The 18,629-nt window shown below is 40.7% G+C and overlaps 1 protein-coding gene across 2 annotated transcripts in view; it reads right to left on the bottom strand.

Moving 5' to 3' along the window:
- adamts9 (ADAM metallopeptidase with thrombospondin type 1 motif, 9) overlaps nt 1-18,629 on the bottom strand; it is a 49,353-nt gene that overhangs the window by 9,396 nt on the left and 21,328 nt on the right. For both annotated transcript variants that reach the window (XM_077602328.1, XM_077602329.1), the window contains 21 exons: nt 18,185-18,331; nt 17,498-17,639; nt 16,737-16,841; nt 16,357-16,502; nt 15,703-15,884; nt 15,473-15,609; nt 14,499-14,616; nt 14,251-14,346; nt 12,836-13,002; nt 12,462-12,591; nt 11,755-11,881; nt 11,438-11,648; nt 11,193-11,357; nt 10,700-10,861; nt 10,436-10,555; nt 8,764-8,871; nt 8,516-8,683; nt 6,754-7,002; nt 6,004-6,165; nt 5,586-5,762; nt 1,153-1,323 (listed from right to left, as the gene is read on the bottom strand). In XM_077602328.1, coding sequence (XP_077458454.1) covers nt 1,153-1,323; nt 5,586-5,762; nt 6,004-6,165; nt 6,754-7,002; nt 8,516-8,683; nt 8,764-8,871; nt 10,436-10,555; nt 10,700-10,861; nt 11,193-11,357; nt 11,438-11,648; nt 11,755-11,881; nt 12,462-12,591; nt 12,836-13,002; nt 14,251-14,346; nt 14,499-14,616; nt 15,473-15,609; nt 15,703-15,884; nt 16,357-16,502; nt 16,737-16,841; nt 17,498-17,639; nt 18,185-18,331 — 3,190 coding nt within the window. The remainder of the gene's footprint in view (nt 1-1,152; nt 1,324-5,585; nt 5,763-6,003; nt 6,166-6,753; nt 7,003-8,515; nt 8,684-8,763; nt 8,872-10,435; nt 10,556-10,699; nt 10,862-11,192; nt 11,358-11,437; nt 11,649-11,754; nt 11,882-12,461; nt 12,592-12,835; nt 13,003-14,250; nt 14,347-14,498; nt 14,617-15,472; nt 15,610-15,702; nt 15,885-16,356; nt 16,503-16,736; nt 16,842-17,497; nt 17,640-18,184; nt 18,332-18,629) is intronic.

Below are 18,629 nucleotides of genomic sequence, written 5' to 3'. Positions count from 1 at the left end.
GACTTGGAGAGGATAAGCTGTTCGGATGGATGAATCAATGATTTTTGTTTCAGCAATCAGCATAATGTTAGTTCAGTGTGTGTAGAACAATAGGTTCCAAAAGGAATTTTCCTTTATTTCATGTGTATTAGTGACATATGGCTTTTCAGCTGTTGAATGAAAATGTAGTCTGTTTAACCATGTGTTATCATGCTTCGGGGACGATGGAGTATCATTTCCTCCTGGCCCCATTCCTGTTCTGCAGCTGTTTTGTAAAGACGCACATCCTTTTTGTTGTATGAGGTACAGATGTGTTGCTGGTCTTGTCTCTTGACCAAGAGGGGAAATTCAGAAAAGAAACTACACACGCAAGGGTTTGAAAAAAAATAGACAAACAGTTGAATGGAAAGGGGTTTTTGAACTTAAAAGGCCGTCAGTCATTTTCCAATTTTTAAACTTTTACATACATAAGATAGGTTGAAATGCGAGTGTGCATACATGTCGAAGTGTGTTATCAGTTTCATTTTTTTGGAATTGGAATCACTATGTATGCAAGTTAAATCATTCTGCATTTTTTTTTAAATTAGTCACACCCACACTGTGGTTTAATATGCATGTGCCTGCCCTATCATTCGTCTTCCATCCCCACTAACCTCAGGAGTGCAGAGCCCTCTCAGCACTGAGAAAATACATATAGTGGTTTCCACATCTGGGCTCTAAAATGGCCTGCATTAAACAGACAGTATGAAGTACGTGTGACCAGTTCCTATCTCTCTTTTTTTTTAGTTTCTGCAACATGCATCCCCGTACAACTGTTGGCCGTTGAAAAATGACATTCTAGTCACTTTAAATGCAAATTGTTGTGCAAACCTAAAAAAATGGCATCCAAAGATATGAAACCATAATGCTAAAAAAACCTTTAGTACCAATTTAAAGTAAGACATGCATTAGTATGAGAACATGCATGTTTATTTTATGTCAAAATCGGTCTATCATCCAAAAAAGGCAGAACTGATGAAGAGTAGAATCGAGGAAATTGACAGTTATTTTTGGTAGGTTAACCAAATCTTTGGTTCAGTTGAAACGGATTCAAGTGAGAGACAGAAATAAAAATAATAATAAGGCTCGTATTATGACAATGTTGTGCTATATGGGTGCATTAAAGAAGCCTACCTCCTCCCATCTGCCTGTCTTCCACTTGGGACAGCGGCCACCTCGACAGCGCCTCTGCTTGCTGGGTTTGGGGTTCAAGTGCTGGCAGTTTTCATCTTCAATTGATCGGCCTAAGCTGCTCAAACAGCGCACGTTGCGGGACTTGAAGCCTCTTCCACAAGAGGCCGAGCACTGCAAGTCAGTAAAGAAATAAGAATTTAATGAAAAAAAATCTCTATATATACACAGTCATCGAGTTTATACAATGTGTTCCTTTGTAAAATTATCATCAATGTATGACGGGAAGGCAAGAATAAGCTAGTCCACAGAAATAAACATTACCGAGCAGAGTACCGCGGAGGAAACATTAATCCACAACTTTCATTTTCTTCTACTTAAACAATAACTGTTTAACATCAGTTAAACTCAAATGGAATTTCAGTGTTTCCAAGTAAAAGTTACAGAGATGAAATTGTGAGAATGTAATGGGCAGCTAATTTTCCTTCAACATCTGATGAATTTGCATCATCCCTACATAGTGTTAGAAGACCCAATTGCAGTAGGCGCCATATCAACCCGGCAGAAATTCATTTCACTTCCAGGTTCACCGAGTCACTGAAAGCCTAACTTGTTGTGACAAGCAGAGACTCATACACACACACACTGCAGTGTTGCTGAGAGCTGGGAAGGAGGTGTGGAGAGGGGCTGGACTGAGCTCAGATAATCACAGGGGGGAAGTGGGGGACGTAGTACAATATTTGGGGATGGATAAGAAGTGACAGCCTAAGAGTTGAATGGGTACGTGGCCCAGCGTGCAGTGCTGTCTCGTGCAGCAAGATAATGTACTAGACAGGAATGCCAAGTGACCTTTTACCTCACTCAGACCTCATTCATCAATGGAGGGGCTAATAATATCGAGGGTTTTTTTTGGAGTGATTTGGGTGATAATTGAGGTATCCTTCCTTTGCTCATAATAATGATGCAGGTGATCATTTTGTGTCTGATTATAAGTGACCTGTTTCAAGTTACACAAACACAAAAGAAAAGGCCGGGAATATATGTTTCTTTTATAATATAGAAAGTGTATTTTTTTAAAACAGGAGCAGACTTTTTGCAATCTAGCTTAATTCGTCATGCTTCATATTATTTTTACAAGGGCTTTCTTGCTGTTGTACTGAACTCATATGCCCTCAGAATACCCTGGGACTCGCAAGCACTGGGTCAAATTGAAACATCATGTGTGATAACTGTAAATGAACACCCTTGTGCAGGGTTTATTAGCTTCTCGGGTTTCTGTAATTACATACACGCCACACCACACGCACAGTGCACGTGTGAACTGTATGTATATGAACTGACAAACAGACCAACTGCAGTGAGATCATCTCATGCTATTTTGTAAAAGCAAGGGGGCTCATCCTTTTTTGTGCTGGCCATGCATGAAAGGTCAGCATAGTTTTAACAGACCATATTGAAATCCTATGTCGCATGCCCTCCTTTCACCTAAATGCAGCTCTAATTTCCCAGAAAGCTGTCCATGCTTAGGGGAAGGGGCCCCAGTCCGGATCAAACGTGATCCTTGACCCTGCCAATACACCATCGTATTGTCTTGCTGACGGCCCGCTCCATTCGAGTCACTGTCACTGGCGTCCACATTTGTACACTGTCATCAAGCCACATTAGACCAAAGGGTTAGGGGGATGTGAGAGGCGGGAAAAGGATAACGGCAGCCTCATAGCAGAGCGCACGTTTCCAGGCACCCCAAAAAGCAGTGAAGTGAATGAGCACAGTAAATAAGCCACGAGGTTTACCGTGGCATTGTCACGCAGGGTAAAGCTTTACCTTGATGGAAAGAGCTTTGAACCCCCCGCCATAGACGGTAAAAAACATGACCACTCAGAGGGGTCAGAAGAGGCCCTGAACGCATAAAATAACAGTGAGATTGCTCAGTGATTTGTGCATATTCATTCAGGAAAAACATGCCATTCAGTAGACTGCTGGGGGAGGACCGGCGAGCTCTTTGACCAGCATTTCTTTTGAAAGTTTCTGTCCGAAGCTATACATGGACGATGAAATAATAGCACACCCCTGCATGCATTCCCTGTCAAGCCTGACCAAGTTTAAAAGGAAACCATTAAAGTGGCCACCATAGAATAGAATGGTGAAAGTTTCCAGGATTTTCTATTCGTGTCGGCATGCAACAGGAAATAACCACAAATAATGATGAAAAGCTTTAAACATGACCTCTACATCACTTTAATTCTAAAATGTGGAAGTGAACGGAAATCCAAAGAATCCATAAAAAATTAAATATTGACATATAATAATGAACAATAAATACAAGTAATTACATAAATATACAGAAAACGCTCCTAGAAAAACGGACTAATATTGGTATTTTTGAATAAGCGACAAACCTGACGCTTATTTCAAGAGCCTGTGTAAGGTGAGAGTGAAACAGCACACAAGTTCATCAATTAAAACCATATATAAGGCAGCACTATAGTGGAACATTTGAGTGACACATGCTCATATTGGGTTCGACTTCCACCAAATTGCTAATTTGCAAATCATGCATGTGGGAATCATTACATGCAACAGCTCTCATTAACAGATGATGTGCAGTATAAAATGTAGCCACTGCTGTGATAACAGGCCCTTAAAATAAGGTGTGTGGTCAGTTGAGACATTTATGACCAGGAGCAGAAAACTGGGTGGGCTGAAGGCAAAAGCTGCCCCTAACCACAGATTGGATCACCTCTCAATGTCCGTAAGGTGGGAAATGACAAAAAGCGGGATCTGTGTTTAGGACCATCACTTGCACTGGTTAACCTCAACCTAGTCAGACTGCATCTTAGCCAGCCAAAAATCCCCCTGCATTGTGAGGCAGAGAAAGATGGAGCAGGGGGCTATCCTAACAGAGATTGAGGTAGACACACGAGGTTGGCTCTTAGTTAAGAGCTCCAGATACAAAACAATCTAAACTCCCCCTGTGGTCACACGTATCATGTATTTCAAAAACACATTTTAATAGGCCTTGTTTGAGTGACATTGAACGACAAGTCAACATAATGACACTGTGCACCTCTTCAATCGTAGGTTCATCCACAAAAAGTGCCGACTTCATGAAGACCTACCCATCGCAAATGTGATAGTTCATTTATGATACTTAGATTTGAAATCTCCCTTGTTTGGCCAGCACCACAGTCAGTTATCTATAATACTTGAATGGCAAACTGAGTTTGTGTATGTTTCCGAGTGAGGTATTGTTGAGCATAGCAGTTTTAGCAAGTCCAAGTAATGTACAGAGCAATCATTGACATGGATTCTTCCAGAGCACCTTTTAAAGCAGAGCATGGAATTTTACAGACCTTACAGACGCTTGGTCATACTATGGAAAGACGAGTCAAAAACCCTCCGCAATACTGATAATATAATGTCTATAAATCCAATGAGACACTTTATTTCACAGTGCTAGTACTGCAGCCGCTCCTGGTACTTCCTATGGCATTTGACATTTTTTAAAGAGAGCAAAACTAGGATTTAAAAAAAAGAAACCACTGTTTGGATGTAATTCCTTTGGTGGTACCACAGCAAAAATATTGTTTAAGGAAGGCTAAAATATGAGTAAAAATTGTCCGCGGAAAAAATACAGTCCAAAACTGAAAAATAAAGTGTCAACATCATCTAACTGAAAATTACCATTATAAATATGAACACCTAGTAAAAAGTTTAGATAATACAAAGCACAGATTAAGTCCCATGCATGTTGGTTCCTTAAATGCACAGATTTGAACATCCAAATGTCGAATGAAGCACAGAATATGGGGCATTCTTTGGATAAAAAAAATAAAATAATAAAAAAAAGAACAAGGCATTATACTTTATATTCCTGATATACAAAAACATTCATCAGTATTTGCACATGGAGAACAACTGGCGATGTTCGAATACAAAGAGCTAAGACAAAATAAATCATTTTTAAAATTATGCTATGTACAAATGATGAACAGCAAAAAATATCTCAATAAATTATGTTTCCAAAACAATATTTTACAAAACTATCTGATTGTGATACAAAGTGATCCTGATGTCTTTCAATACTGACACACAGGCCAACTACTGTTTCATAGAAAAAAAGGTTCTTCTGGTCACAGCTGTCACTGAAGCATTTTTTTGTGATGTAGTGTCTCTGGCAAATTGGAGGACAGGATATCTTTGCCATGTAAGTGCAACAGAGATTGATTTTACGAATGTCTTGAAGAAATGTTGCAGGCACCAGTGCCGGAGCGGGAGGTGCAGGGGAGTTAAAGTCTTAGACGTATACAGTTTATATTCCCCAATGTGTAAGCACCACAGAAACCGCATTTAGTATGAGTGTGACTGAGTAACACTATTGGCACAATGTGAGGTTAAAAAAAGAAGATATAGATTATTCTTTTTTACGAGCGTACCGAGCTCCATGGGTCGGTGCTCCAGTGGGGGCTAGACGGGCACGGCTGAATATTGCACTGCTCCCGATCCGGTGGCTTGTCGTGGATCTCGCAGCTCAGATCGTTGAAGCGCTCGCCATTTGGACGTTGACATACCACCAGCCTCGTCTTTATCCCACCTCCGCATGGTTTGGTGCACTGAGGACAGCATGAGGAGAGGTCACATTAAAAAATCAGTTGAAAAACCAAAACAAAACACTAATGCTATCCCGTGGGAATCACCAAGAATGTGAAATTGAGCTTCAGGTATTTTCGGATGTCCTTTTTCTCATGCAACCTTCACAAACAGTCAAAGTAATTATCCAAACATAAGCATCCCAAAGTTTGGTTTTCCCACTAGCCCTTTTAACACCAGTAAAGCTGTGTCTGTCTGCCTTACCTCTCCCCAGTTGCCATAGATCCACTGCGGACATGGCCCCGACTCACAGGATCGCTGCTCACTGGGCCGGCTGCGATCCTCACAGCTGTTGGCAGGGTAGCCATTCTCATCCTGGCACACTACGACTCGCCGCTGAAAGCCTCCTGCACATGTGCTAGAGCACTGTTGTCAAAGAGAGAGAGCCAGGGTACCCACTGTCAAATGGTTCTCACACATAGCGGCACAGTGTATACACTGGTGGAACCAGTGGACCCCAGTACGTATGATAGACTGCATGAAATTTACCTGTAAGGCATGATAATGCTATACACTAAACCTACCTTTGAATTAATTTGTAAAGGCCGTAGAAGTAAAACAATTTGATATTTGATCACAACTAGGGGCAAAACTAATTTGAAAAACTGCCGCCAAACACACTCAAGTTAATGTTTTGTGATCCGTGCAATGTTATGCCACAACGCGTACATCGTCCTTCTTCAGTATGGCATGACATTGATAAAATCTAAATTTGAGTTCAGAGGATCAATGCATATGCATCCCTAAAATATACTAAATTTCCTTCCAATCCGTCCGCGAATAGTAGCAATTTTAGTAAGTCTTTAACATTAAGAAGAACAAAATGAAGTGAGTGACATTTTGAGCCTGACCTCAACGAAATGAAAGCTCTAAATCAAGGATGCAGTTCTCAAAAATGCCATTCTGCTGTAGATTTCTACTGTATTTTCAGGAACTTGTTAGCTCAACACTCACCGCGCCCCAAGGCCCAGTTCGCCATTGGTGGGATTGGCTTTGAGGAATGATGTTCCTGGCGCTGCTGTTTGGTGAGGATGGAAAAGGTCTGGAATCCCTGGAGTGGGTTGGGCATTGAGACATGGCACAGTCTTGCTCTGTGGTGGGCCGATCATCTGGGTCACACTCACTGGCGCTCACTTCTTGTTCACTGAAGTTGACACAGACCACTTGGCGTGTTGTTTTCCCTTGACCACATGTTACTGAACACTGAAAACAGTCACAAATTTAAGCATTCATTCATTCATTCATTCATTCATCAAAAACAAAAAGGACAGCGGTAACTGAGCTGAAATGTGGATTCTCAGCTGTTATGGAGCACCTTCTGTCTTTATCTGCTTTAAGAGTCTGGTTTGCTAATGGTGTTGAATGGGAAATGCAGGCTTCCTGTCAAGCTACAAAACTTACTGCTTACTTGCTTACTGTTAGGTTTAGTTGCATATTTTACTATGGCCAACTAGGTTACTCATCTGCACAGTTACTGCCATGGTTAACCATGGTTACTATGACTACTATGCGACAAGCTACGAACATGAGTTCACAATTCCCCTGCAGTGTATGGCAACCATCCCATTTTGTCTATCATGGCCTGAAATGGGGTTGCTGCAGCCGCTGGGAAAATATTGTTTACATACTGTAGCTTTAGTGCGAACTGTTTCCCTCTGAGGGAGCCATTGACTATCTTTGACTTGGTGGAAAATATGGGTTTCCACAAACATGGGTGCATGTATTGCATGCTTATGTTTGGTCACCAGACCTTCAGTCAACCAGCTTTGCCGACCATAAATGTGCTGATGGAAAACTCTCGAATTGCTCATCCAAAAAAGGCATCCATCACTTTTTGCTGTCACGCCAAATACAAGAGCATGAATGCAAACAAACAGATAAACAGACACACACCATCGTAAACTTGAAACCTATCACATTGTATTAAGTGCAGAAAATGGGAAGCCTATAATTGAAAAAAAAAAGAAAGAAAATGTTGGCTAGAAAAAAAATGTCAATGCCGATGAACTGTCATAGGTGTGAATGTCATTGGGTATGATCAGATACAGATCTAACAGGAAATATCTCAAATGTTTGGTTTATTCACTGCTAAGCCTAACGTACACAGAACGGCGCGACTGAGCTAGCAGAATTGGATAACTGCAAACAAATTACAGCCGGCGACTGACCCTTGCATACCTACCATCCTGAATTCGCAAAAAAAAAAACTAATTCCTTGGCACTCCAGTTAGGCAAACAAAGTAATGCAGGCCACAATTTAATCAATCTCTTTCTTACACCAGGTTTATCACTTTTCTCAAAAATCTTCATGTGATTGACCAGCAATCTTGACTAGCCATTGAAATATCTGCCCACATATCACGTCATTGAACCTGTAACCAGTAAGTCATTCAAGCTTTGTAAACTGGCTCCAAATGTTCTGGAACAATTGAAAACAAGTTGCGGAGCCATACACACTGTGATTTGATTGGATAGGGCAGATGATTTGGCTTTATTCTCTGTCCATTGTTCATTTTGCTTCACATGTACAGTACTAAAAGGAACTACACTGATCTGAGGCTCCTTGCCAATTCTCTCCTTACACATGTTCACATTCAAAAGTGGTTGCACATGGAGCCTTTGTTAGGTCATTTGTTGGTTGTCCTAGTTGGCCTAAAACATGTACTAAATATTCTCTACGATTGATCAATGAATATGCTTAATCAAGTTTTCTTACCACAGTCCACTCCAACACTTTCCACTGTCCACATGCAACAACGGAGCAAACTTCTCTGGCTGGAGGTTTTGGGAGCTGTGCACATGCCGAATCCTCTGCCACACCACCGTGAGTGTCACGACAACTGACATAACGCATTCGGGTCCCTTTGCCACAGCTGGCACTGCACTGTTAGGAAGAGGAAGAAAGGTGGGAATAAATAAAACAAAGGGACAAATGGTTTAGATACATGGCTTAGCGTCACCAACCTGGGTCCACGAACCAAACCGCCACTGGGTTTTATGGCCTTGATGGGAAGGGACTTTTGTCCCTGGGAGAATAGGTTGACTATTTGGACACTGAGCCAGTTCACAGTCCTATGGAAGAACAAGTATACAAACAAAATACCACTATTAAGACAGATCCTTTGATATTGAACATTCATGACTAACGTATGCAGTTCCGTATGCGGGTATTTGAGGGTGGTTATGTTTCCCATCAGCCCATACAAGCTTAGCAAAACAACATGAGCTGCATCTCCCTATCAGTTCAAACTATGGATTGTGGCAGTAAGCCACTCAGCATAAAGCCCTGATCCCTGTCATAACAGGTCATAGTGGAGTGGTATTCAGGGGCCCAATGCCCATCCTGGTGTGGTTCAAAGCTCCACCCCTTGTCCGCCCCTTAGTCACTAACCTTCCGCCCTTTCCGTTTTTCCCTCCCATGCCCTGCTGTGCCCTCTGACCCTAGTCTTTAGGAATGAGAGCCCTAGTCAAATCTCACTGGCTCCACATTCCACAGTCATGGCTACATTCAAAGAGGCTCTAGGCACGAAATGCGCAGAACCAAATACATGGTTGGACTTCCTTGACATTATCCTAACAGAGTGGAAACAATGCACACCACATACCCTGTATTTAAAATGCCATTCATTTATCTGCATCTATGTTCCTACGTATTATTCTGCTGCTGCGGAAACAGGCAGCACGATGGCTGACTTCATGGCTGGCTGGTTAAAATCACAAAGTGGGCTGACTGTTTCAGGGTCACTGCTCCTGCTAACCCAGGCACCAGAATGAAGAACTGCTGCATGTAAAAGGAAAGGGTGGCAGGTGTTAAAAGCTCAATTTGCATGCTAAGCCTTTAAAAACTGTTCCAGGCTCATGATACACGCACAAAACTTATATTCAACCTGAATTAGATTTCATAACTCTTTCATGTTAATGTCTTTCATGCCCAGCAGAATTTTTAGAGATTGTCTGAGTTCCATGCACCTAAGATTAGCTTCTCTAGCAATACATCAGATGACCAAGGTCCCTGCGTTTTGGGACCACATGGTTTATGTGATCTCCGAGGTCTCTCTCACAGGCTGTAAACCCATGGAAATTTGCAGGCGATGGTGCATTTCTAGTCGCCATGCTGCATGAAAATGCTATTTTGAAAGAAATAAAGATCAGTGTCTATACACTTTGGAAGAGTTTTAAATGATGTAAAATATAAAAGATACATATCCTCTAATGCAGCTCATGTGATCTTGCCAAACAAGACTCGTATTGCTTCTTACATATTGTAGGACAGTTTTTAATAACATCAAGAGAATTCTGTCTGTGAGCTGTTTGACTATGTGGGACATTGAAGTATATTATTTTCCTGCCTTCTCCTGTAGACTGCAGTAGATCAGACAGCTTTATTGAGACCAGATGGCAACAATATGTTTCTGTCTGTACTAACTGACATATGTGCACAAATATGGAGGATATTTGCTTATCGTCTAATAAGTATTTTAGGCAAAAATCATTTAGAAGGGGAGGAAAATATCCCAATATATGTGTGAGCATAGCTCACACGATGAGAAGTTAGAGATTGTAGTTACCTATGGTTTTAATCACATATTTAGAAATAAGTGGCCAAGGATGCAAAACAATATTTGCCCATCATTACCTGGGTGTCAGTGGGCCGGGTGGCAGCATTACATTCAGTGTCTTCCATGACAGCACCATAAGCGCCAACCACACACTTCACAGCTCGCATCTGATACCCAAGTCCACACGAGGTAGTGCACTGGGTTCAAAGGACAAAGGGGAAAAGCACGATATTGGTAAAACATGAGTCACAGAGTGATTTTCAGATCAAAAGCAAACTAGGAAAAAAGCTGACTTTCATTAATGTGCATTTAAAAAAGAAACAACATTCAATGGTCCTTACTTGTCCCCAAGGTCCAACCTGCCAAGAGGCACACTCTTGCTGGTGACAGATCTGGATTGACTCAGGCTTTGAAGAACCACAGAAGCGGTCATCTAGACGATCCTCCCCAAACTGACACCACGTCTGGCGGTGCTTGTAGCCTTTTCCGCATGTTACGAGGCACTGAAAGGAAGATATATTCGTGATTATGGTCCAGACATCTTCTTGATGTCAGGTAGGAAATCCAAAGGTTTTTACTTGTACAGTGAGTGTATAGTTTCCATGCCACAAAAAATACAACCGAGAGAACTTGAACTTGAACTAAAATGAGGGTCCAATATGCCAAGTCACAGACATTTTCCAAACTCCCCCAAAAGTAGAACTATCTTTCAACACTATGTTCACAGTCAGGTTCTTCTGGTTGGGATAAAAAAAAATCTGTGGCACACTGATTCATGGCCTTCATCTTTAATTAACCCTGTAAATATCAAATGCCATGAAATATTGAACGAACCTCTGACCAGTCTCCAGTCTTCCATTGCGGACAGAGGAATTCATTGCAGGGTTGGACGGCCAACTTGTCCCGTTGACTGCACTTGCTCTCGTCGTCCCCGGCTTCTGCTGCCATTCGACACACTGCCCCTCTCCGCTGGGTGCCCCCACCACAACTCTTGGAGCACTGCATATCCGACAGATCACCAAGAGGAAACATACTGTGTAAACACAAATGTCTGATTCAGTTTGACATCGTAGTCTCACCTCTGACCAGGATGAGTACTCCCAGCCTCCAGGATTACAATCTCCATGACAACCTTCCTTGTCATCGGGTTTGCGCTGCCCGCTACAGTAGCGATCGTCAACCTTTTGTGTCTTTCCATCTGTCAGGCTCATTTTGGCACAGTATATGTCCAGGGTGCGATATCCCTGACCACACTGAACTGTGCACTCACTCTTTCGTGAAACATGCCACCTTCAAGATATAGATAAGAATAAGAATAAAATCAATTATTGAGATTTGAGCAAAGACATTTGGTAGACTTCACCTATTGAAAATAGGTCAAATTGGTGACACACACCTGAGTTCGCATTCTGTGTTGCAGGGCTCAGGGATGACCGCAGGTCGCGTAACACCATGACACCTCTGATCCGACACCACCACCCTATCAGACTCTCTACTACAGAGAATCTTTCTCTTCCTCTCTCCTGGGAACACACCAGCAAAAAGGCTGTTCAGCTGGGTTTACAAAGAGACTGGAATGTATCAGAATTGTGGACTGCCTATTGCAACTGACCTATATCAACAGTCAAGAAGTGCTAATACAACATATTCAATGTATAGTTACACAAATGGCTGTATTCCAGCTAAGAGATTTGACAGTTTCCCTTTTCCCCTCCTAGAATATTCATATAAATCATAGGAGTTTCTAGTCTCTAATGTTTGTTAAGGAATGTGTGTCAAAAGGATGATTTTGAGACCGACATTGTAGAACCCAAGAATTGAAGCAGTTCATCATTATTCCCAGCCATTCATCTCTGCACACCAACATATTCATGTATAATCAACGCCATGGCAAAGCAAGACGATTTGCAGCATGCTTTCCAGAAAAAAAACACAACTTGGAAATAGCTTGCCAAGTTTAGCTATAGTACCTTGCATTTTATTATGCACTTATAACAGACTATTGCCTATATCAAGACCCTCTGTTTTTCCCCATCTGTACTCCAACCACATCATTTATCATTTAAAAATACATCCACTGACCGCCAACTCCATATCCTTTACCTTGGCACAGCCGGCTGCACTCTTGCCACGGACCATAGGCATCCCAGAAGAATTGCTGAGGTCTATCCTCAATGGGGATGTTGAAAGAGTATCTGACATCTGGGTTGTAAAGTTCACCCACAGACAGCACCTACCGTGAAGACGTACTTTGTAAAAAAATGGCTGAATGCAGGATTTACAAGTATGGAATCCTCCCAGAAGTTCAGATAGTTGTTTGTTAAATTCAATAGACCATCTCAAAAAATACCTCCACATTTACCAAGTGGTCAACCACTAACGACGGAGTCATAAAATGACAAACAAAAGGAATAGACATTTCTCACTTAAAAAAGAAGAGGTTGTAACACTTCTTTGTAGAAAGGAATGAACTTTACCTGGATGATGATCTCTTCTTCAAGCCGCTCAGTGCAATTAATCCTCTCAATAACATGGTCAGAGCCAGTGTACTCAATGACAGCATTTCCTACTTTAATTTCCCTTTTGAACACGCTGACTACATATGCTCCATTAAGCAAGAACTCTCCACGGCTATTTGATATGGCTGTGGAGACACAAAAAGATGTGGTCACATGCCTTGACCTTTATGCTGCTAAAATAAAGGAGCAGATTGAGTGCTGTGACACATGAGATCAAATTAGATTTTTTTTGTTTCTTGAGCCAACCGCAGAAACAAAATTGAAAAGACAAGACCGCATAGAAATGACCTTTATGTAAATAGAATTGGATTATGGAAATCAGAACTTTCTTAGAACGCTGACAACAGAAAAATAATGTTTGAACATAGAAAAATGACACCAAAGCCATCATCTGACAAACGTGACGTCAATAATGCCAAGCGAGTACAACACATAAAAGCTGATACACTTGAAAGAGGTAAAAAGTAAATAAAAAAGAAGCACCCACTGTTGATAGTTTCTGTATCTGCGCAATATGTTCCATTTTTCTCCTCCGTCTGAGACGCAAGCAAAGCCTCCTTCATTTCCTTCACATTTAACATGTTTAGACTATTTAGCCTACTTCTAGTAAATATTGGCTATTACTAACATATTTCTCCACTATTACACGTCAGAAAAATAAAATTCTGTCGTCACTTTATTAAACAAGATTCTGGGAAGCACTTGATCTTGCGCTCTAACAAACAGCACAATCAGTGCATTTCACAATAAGCTGTAACTGGGTGCAATCTTCTCTTATATTCCTTAAAAAGTACAATCTATGTATGTCCAGTCCTGTTGATCCTTGCAGCCTGATCACTGCACTTGATAACCCTAATAAGTTTGTAGATTTTATTTCCTACTTTCATTTTCGCCATCTTTTCATGCATGCCTTTTGTTAAGGCTAGATCTTTTGAACAGATCACACTGTAGGCTAAAATAAAATGAAAATCACTGCATAGACTGAAAAACATTTGTTTGGACGGTATGAGCCCCAAATCTCCAAATGATAAACATCACCAGAAAGATGCATCCATACGTATATACTGTAAACCCTCTGTTCTCCTGAGAGAGCTTTAGCCCAAAAGGTACATAACATTAGTTTTAGCATGCCTGTGCAAATGAGATCTGTTCAATAATTGCACAAATCCGCCTGCTGTGAATGAGGCTTAGTACTTTTCTCTCCAGTAGAATTTAATGAAGTCCAAAACAGGAGCTGCAAACATAGTTGGAAGCACTACACTACCAAAATAAAATCCCACCACAATACTAAATACATTATAATGATATATAGTAACTCCCTGACAATATCAAGAGGGCATTGTTGCAAGTGCGAGAAAAAGATGTTGGCTTACCGAGGTAGTTATCATCGTCCGGTTTCCCTGAGTAGCTGTGTTGACGAACATCTATGTTTGTAGCACCACTGGGTATCCGTACGACTTCATTGTACCCTGTATGTGAATGAGGATTATTACACAAAGACGACCTAATTGCTTGTACTAGAATGCAGTTACAAATGTGCGACTACAAAATAAATAAAAGCTGTGTTGAATCTACTAAAATAAATAATAAAGGAATGAATAAATACAAGATTGTGACTTACCGTAACGTACAATGTTGAAAGTGTTTGCCACAGTTTTGCAAGAAGAATTGTCACCACCACACACACCACACTTGTCTCTCCTGGCTTTTGAATTTAATACATGGTCACAGCCAGCTTGCTGTTCAGCAGTTTTATAAAAGGAAGAGACAAGGACAAATGTGAAATGACATAGGAGAAATTACTTTTCAGATGACTGTGTTATGAAAGATGAATCAGTTCTTTTCCCACATTAATATTACTGGGGAAGATAACAGGAGGTTAACTCATGATGAGAGACAGGCTACTCCCTGGACTGTTCACCTGTCATTCATGAGCTTGACAGACAGAAAAACAGTCATAATCATGTTTTTACGCCTACGGGCATTAGAGTCTCCTATTAGTTAGATGTTTTGAGAAAGAAAATTTACACAAGCTGGCAAACATGTACAGCAGTATCCATATACGTATAGGAGCCAAATTAAATTCCTATGAGAAAAGAGTGCAAATTATTCTTCCACTGTATTGCCAAACAGCTAACAGCTATGCCATAATTTTCAAAACTGTTTTACATCAAGTATTACATTGGAAAACACAAACCTCTGTGAGTAACAGGAAAATGACTAACATAAAATGCAGAAGGCAAGAGCCTGAAACATTTTTTTAAAATGAGGCAGAAGTTGTTTTTACCCCCAAAATGTCAATTTAGTATTAATGTAAGTCACTGTAACATGCAATTTGAACATTGACAGTGCACTTAAATATAGGGAGGAAAAAAAAACTTGAAAATTATTTAAGTTACACTGCACGAATATACACAAGTACATGAGTGTATGTGTGGGTGTGCAAAACGACTTCGCTTGCCAAAGCCAGTAAAATCATAGTCAGTGCCTCTCAAACTTTGACAATGTGTGCAGATGAGCTTGTAAAACATCCTATCTTTTCTTCAACTACATTGTATAATGTGGCGAAGTGTAACCATCCACCATGAAACTCACCCTGCATAAGCCTTGGACACAAATATCATTGGTATCAGGTCCACACGGTGTGCCATCAGTGACCCGGTCCCTGAGCTGATAGTAGACCGTGCTGCCTGCTACCCTGCAGAACAGCTTACATCTGTCCTTCATCAGGACTACCCATAGAGACAAAAGGACAACAAATATATCTTAGCTAATCGGACATTATAGTGGATTATAAAGGGATTTCAGCAGGATGCGTGACTTACTTCCACTGTATTTGGGCACCCAACGAACATCAGGAGGTAGACCGTTGATGTTGAAATGCCTGCCATCGAAACCAGCACACTGCTCCTCTCGGAAATCCTTCTTCTGCTTGGAGCATGGCTCAGAATTACAGGAACGGAACTTCATCCGGCGACCGACACAGTACATTCCTCCATTCCTGGGCCTAATGGAGACATGACATTTGATTGAGTGCAATCAGACAAATATCTCTCAAACCCCAAAAGCACATTTATAGTTAGATTCAAATCAGATATTCAAAATAAAAATATTAGAAAACATGTCTCAAAAAATAAACTCTCTTAGAAACATTTAAAATGTCAATAACAGAGGAACCCAATTCATATGTCAATTTTTTATACCAACTCATCAAAACATACCAAATCCATCAAGCGAGCATCATTTCCAAAAAGACCGAGTGTTCAAAAATGAAAGATTTCTTTACACCCCCTGCGTGTAAAAGTACAATTAGATTTGTGTATTTACCAGGAAACCACCTTGTAAAAATTGGCCATCCGAGAAAGCGTGCTACGGCAAGAATTCCCTTCGGGTAGATTGATCTATGGAACATTGACTTTGGCATCTAAGATGGAAACAAGGTATGGCGGGCATGCGTGACAACTAAGAGGAGTGCTCACACGGGTCGGTTGCATTCGCGCTCAGCAATCTTGATTCCCCCACCGCATGTCCGAGAACAGGTACCGAAAGGACTCCAGACTCCCCATGCGCCTTCCACAGGTTGGACGTCGTGCTCGTTGGCGATACACAGTCCGTGTTTGCAATGCTGCATTTGGAGAGGAACGTAAACAGGTTACAGGTTTGACATAATTCGTGAAAAGAAAAATAAATGGAAAAAAAGATTCTTAAAAGGGAGAGGAAACAAGTGAGATGGAATTATGACAGCAACAACAGAAAATTGTATTGTTTTCTTGGAACTGACAAAACATCTGCTCAGACAATCTTTGATTCTAATATATATAAACAAATTAATGTTTGCCTTTATGTTTACATCTTTTACCTTTCCCGGGGAGCAATCAGTGCCATCAGCCCACGGCATGTGCTGTGTCCTGCACCCCCTCTGAGCGCCCTCTGGACTGGTGCACCACAGCCTTCGACACTGGGTCTGAACACACCAATATTACAATTTACTAAAAATTCTCTCAGAAAGTATAACTCATTCTTTTTGCAAGGGGCCTGCTTACTAGTTCTCGTTTATCGCTGTGCATGCATGTAGCCTTGGTCCATTCATACAAAATTATATTTACTGACTGACTTTAAATTGATCCCAAATATGTTGAAAAAAAGGTGTTTCTTTAATATTTTGTACATGTAGTTTACCTTTATATTATACTTTTGTTTGTTGACTTTTTTAATCAAAACTGGATGCCTGGTTTAACAGTAAAACTGCAAGCTTGACTTGTGAATTTTGACATAAATTTTAATAGAATTGATTGGCCATGAGCCACCATGACTATTTCATGTGCATAGTTTATTTGCTTATTCACACAGTCAGATGTAGATAAGTAGTGTGCTATTCCAGTACTACGATTACAAAATACATGGGTTTCAGATTTAGCACAATCATAGTGCAGCCAATGGTCATAACACAAACCATGTCTACAACACCAATGTTCAGATTTAGCACAACCATAGTGCAGCCAATGGTCATAACACAAACCATGTCTACAACACCAATGTTCAGATTTAGCACAACCATAGTGCAGCCAATGGTCATAACACAAACCATGTCTACAACACCAATGTTAAGACTCCACTTACCATATAAGGGCACACCTGTGTTCCCGGCCCAAATATCAATTCACACTGTTTATTGACATTGTATATTCCTCCAGGCAGTTGCTGCGAGAGACTGTATGGCCTAGAAACGGGTTCGTCCAGCAAGCACTCACCATAGCCTGTGCTATTAAGAAATGGAAATAAAATTTAAAAAATAAAGGGGGGGAAAACAGACACACACAAAAAAACACAATTTATTATTTTTTCTGCACATGCAGTAAATAGTATTAAACCCTCCTAGCATATATTGTTTACCAATCTCTAACTATAAAGCTTTCTATATGTTTATAGATGTTTAACGGTAAAGAGTAACCTAAGACTGCTGGAGAGTTGGGTAAAGGATTTTGGACACTTCTCAGGTGCTCGCTATCCCCTTTACCTATTCCAAAGTGTTCTCTGATCTTTTTTTTATTGTTTACAAAAATAGTCACGGTGGTGTTATCAGGCGAGCCAGTGTGTTTTCGGAACTGCACGAAAGGACTGCACTGCAATTTACTGTGTCGTCCCCTATCTCAAAGCATTTATTTTAATGTTCAAAACCATTTCTACTAAATGTAGACCATATGATTCATGACATGTTTGATTTAACAGTTCACCCAAATAAGAATAAAAACACAATCCATCCAAAACCATTTGAAAAAAAAACATGAGGAAGAGAGTGTGACATACTCAAGAAACTCTGTGATGTACTTCCTGCTACACTTTGACCACATCCAAGGATTTGTGTTGTAGTTAAGTGTGGGAGCCATCACATGTTGCTGAATCTTGACGCCATCCTCTTTGCATTTATTGCTGTCATCATGAGGCATGTTGAACCTGTAAGAGAGAAAGCGTGGTAGATTTATGAAATCGATTTGTTATATATAAATAAATAAAAAGAAATGTGCACAAGAAATGAATAAAAGCAATAATATTTGTAGTCAGGGGTTGACAGGTAAAGTCCCAATCTCAACCCCCATTTTTCAAGCCCCCTTCTGAGCTAATAAACAGCCGTCGGTACCATAAAACAATGCTAAGCTGTCGCTGCGCATGCTGTCACCACTTGATGCGGATAAAAATGGAATTCAACAATCCTGCTATTTGTTACTGATTCGAAAGAGCATTTGCTAGAGAT

This window comes from Stigmatopora argus, chromosome 6 (assembly GCF_051989625.1).
Source record: "Stigmatopora argus isolate UIUO_Sarg chromosome 6, RoL_Sarg_1.0, whole genome shotgun sequence".
NCBI lineage: Eukaryota > Metazoa > Chordata > Actinopteri > Syngnathiformes > Syngnathidae > Stigmatopora > Stigmatopora argus.
The sequence above is the reverse complement of the archived record's forward strand: the minus strand, read 5'-3'. Positions and strand labels throughout refer to the sequence as shown.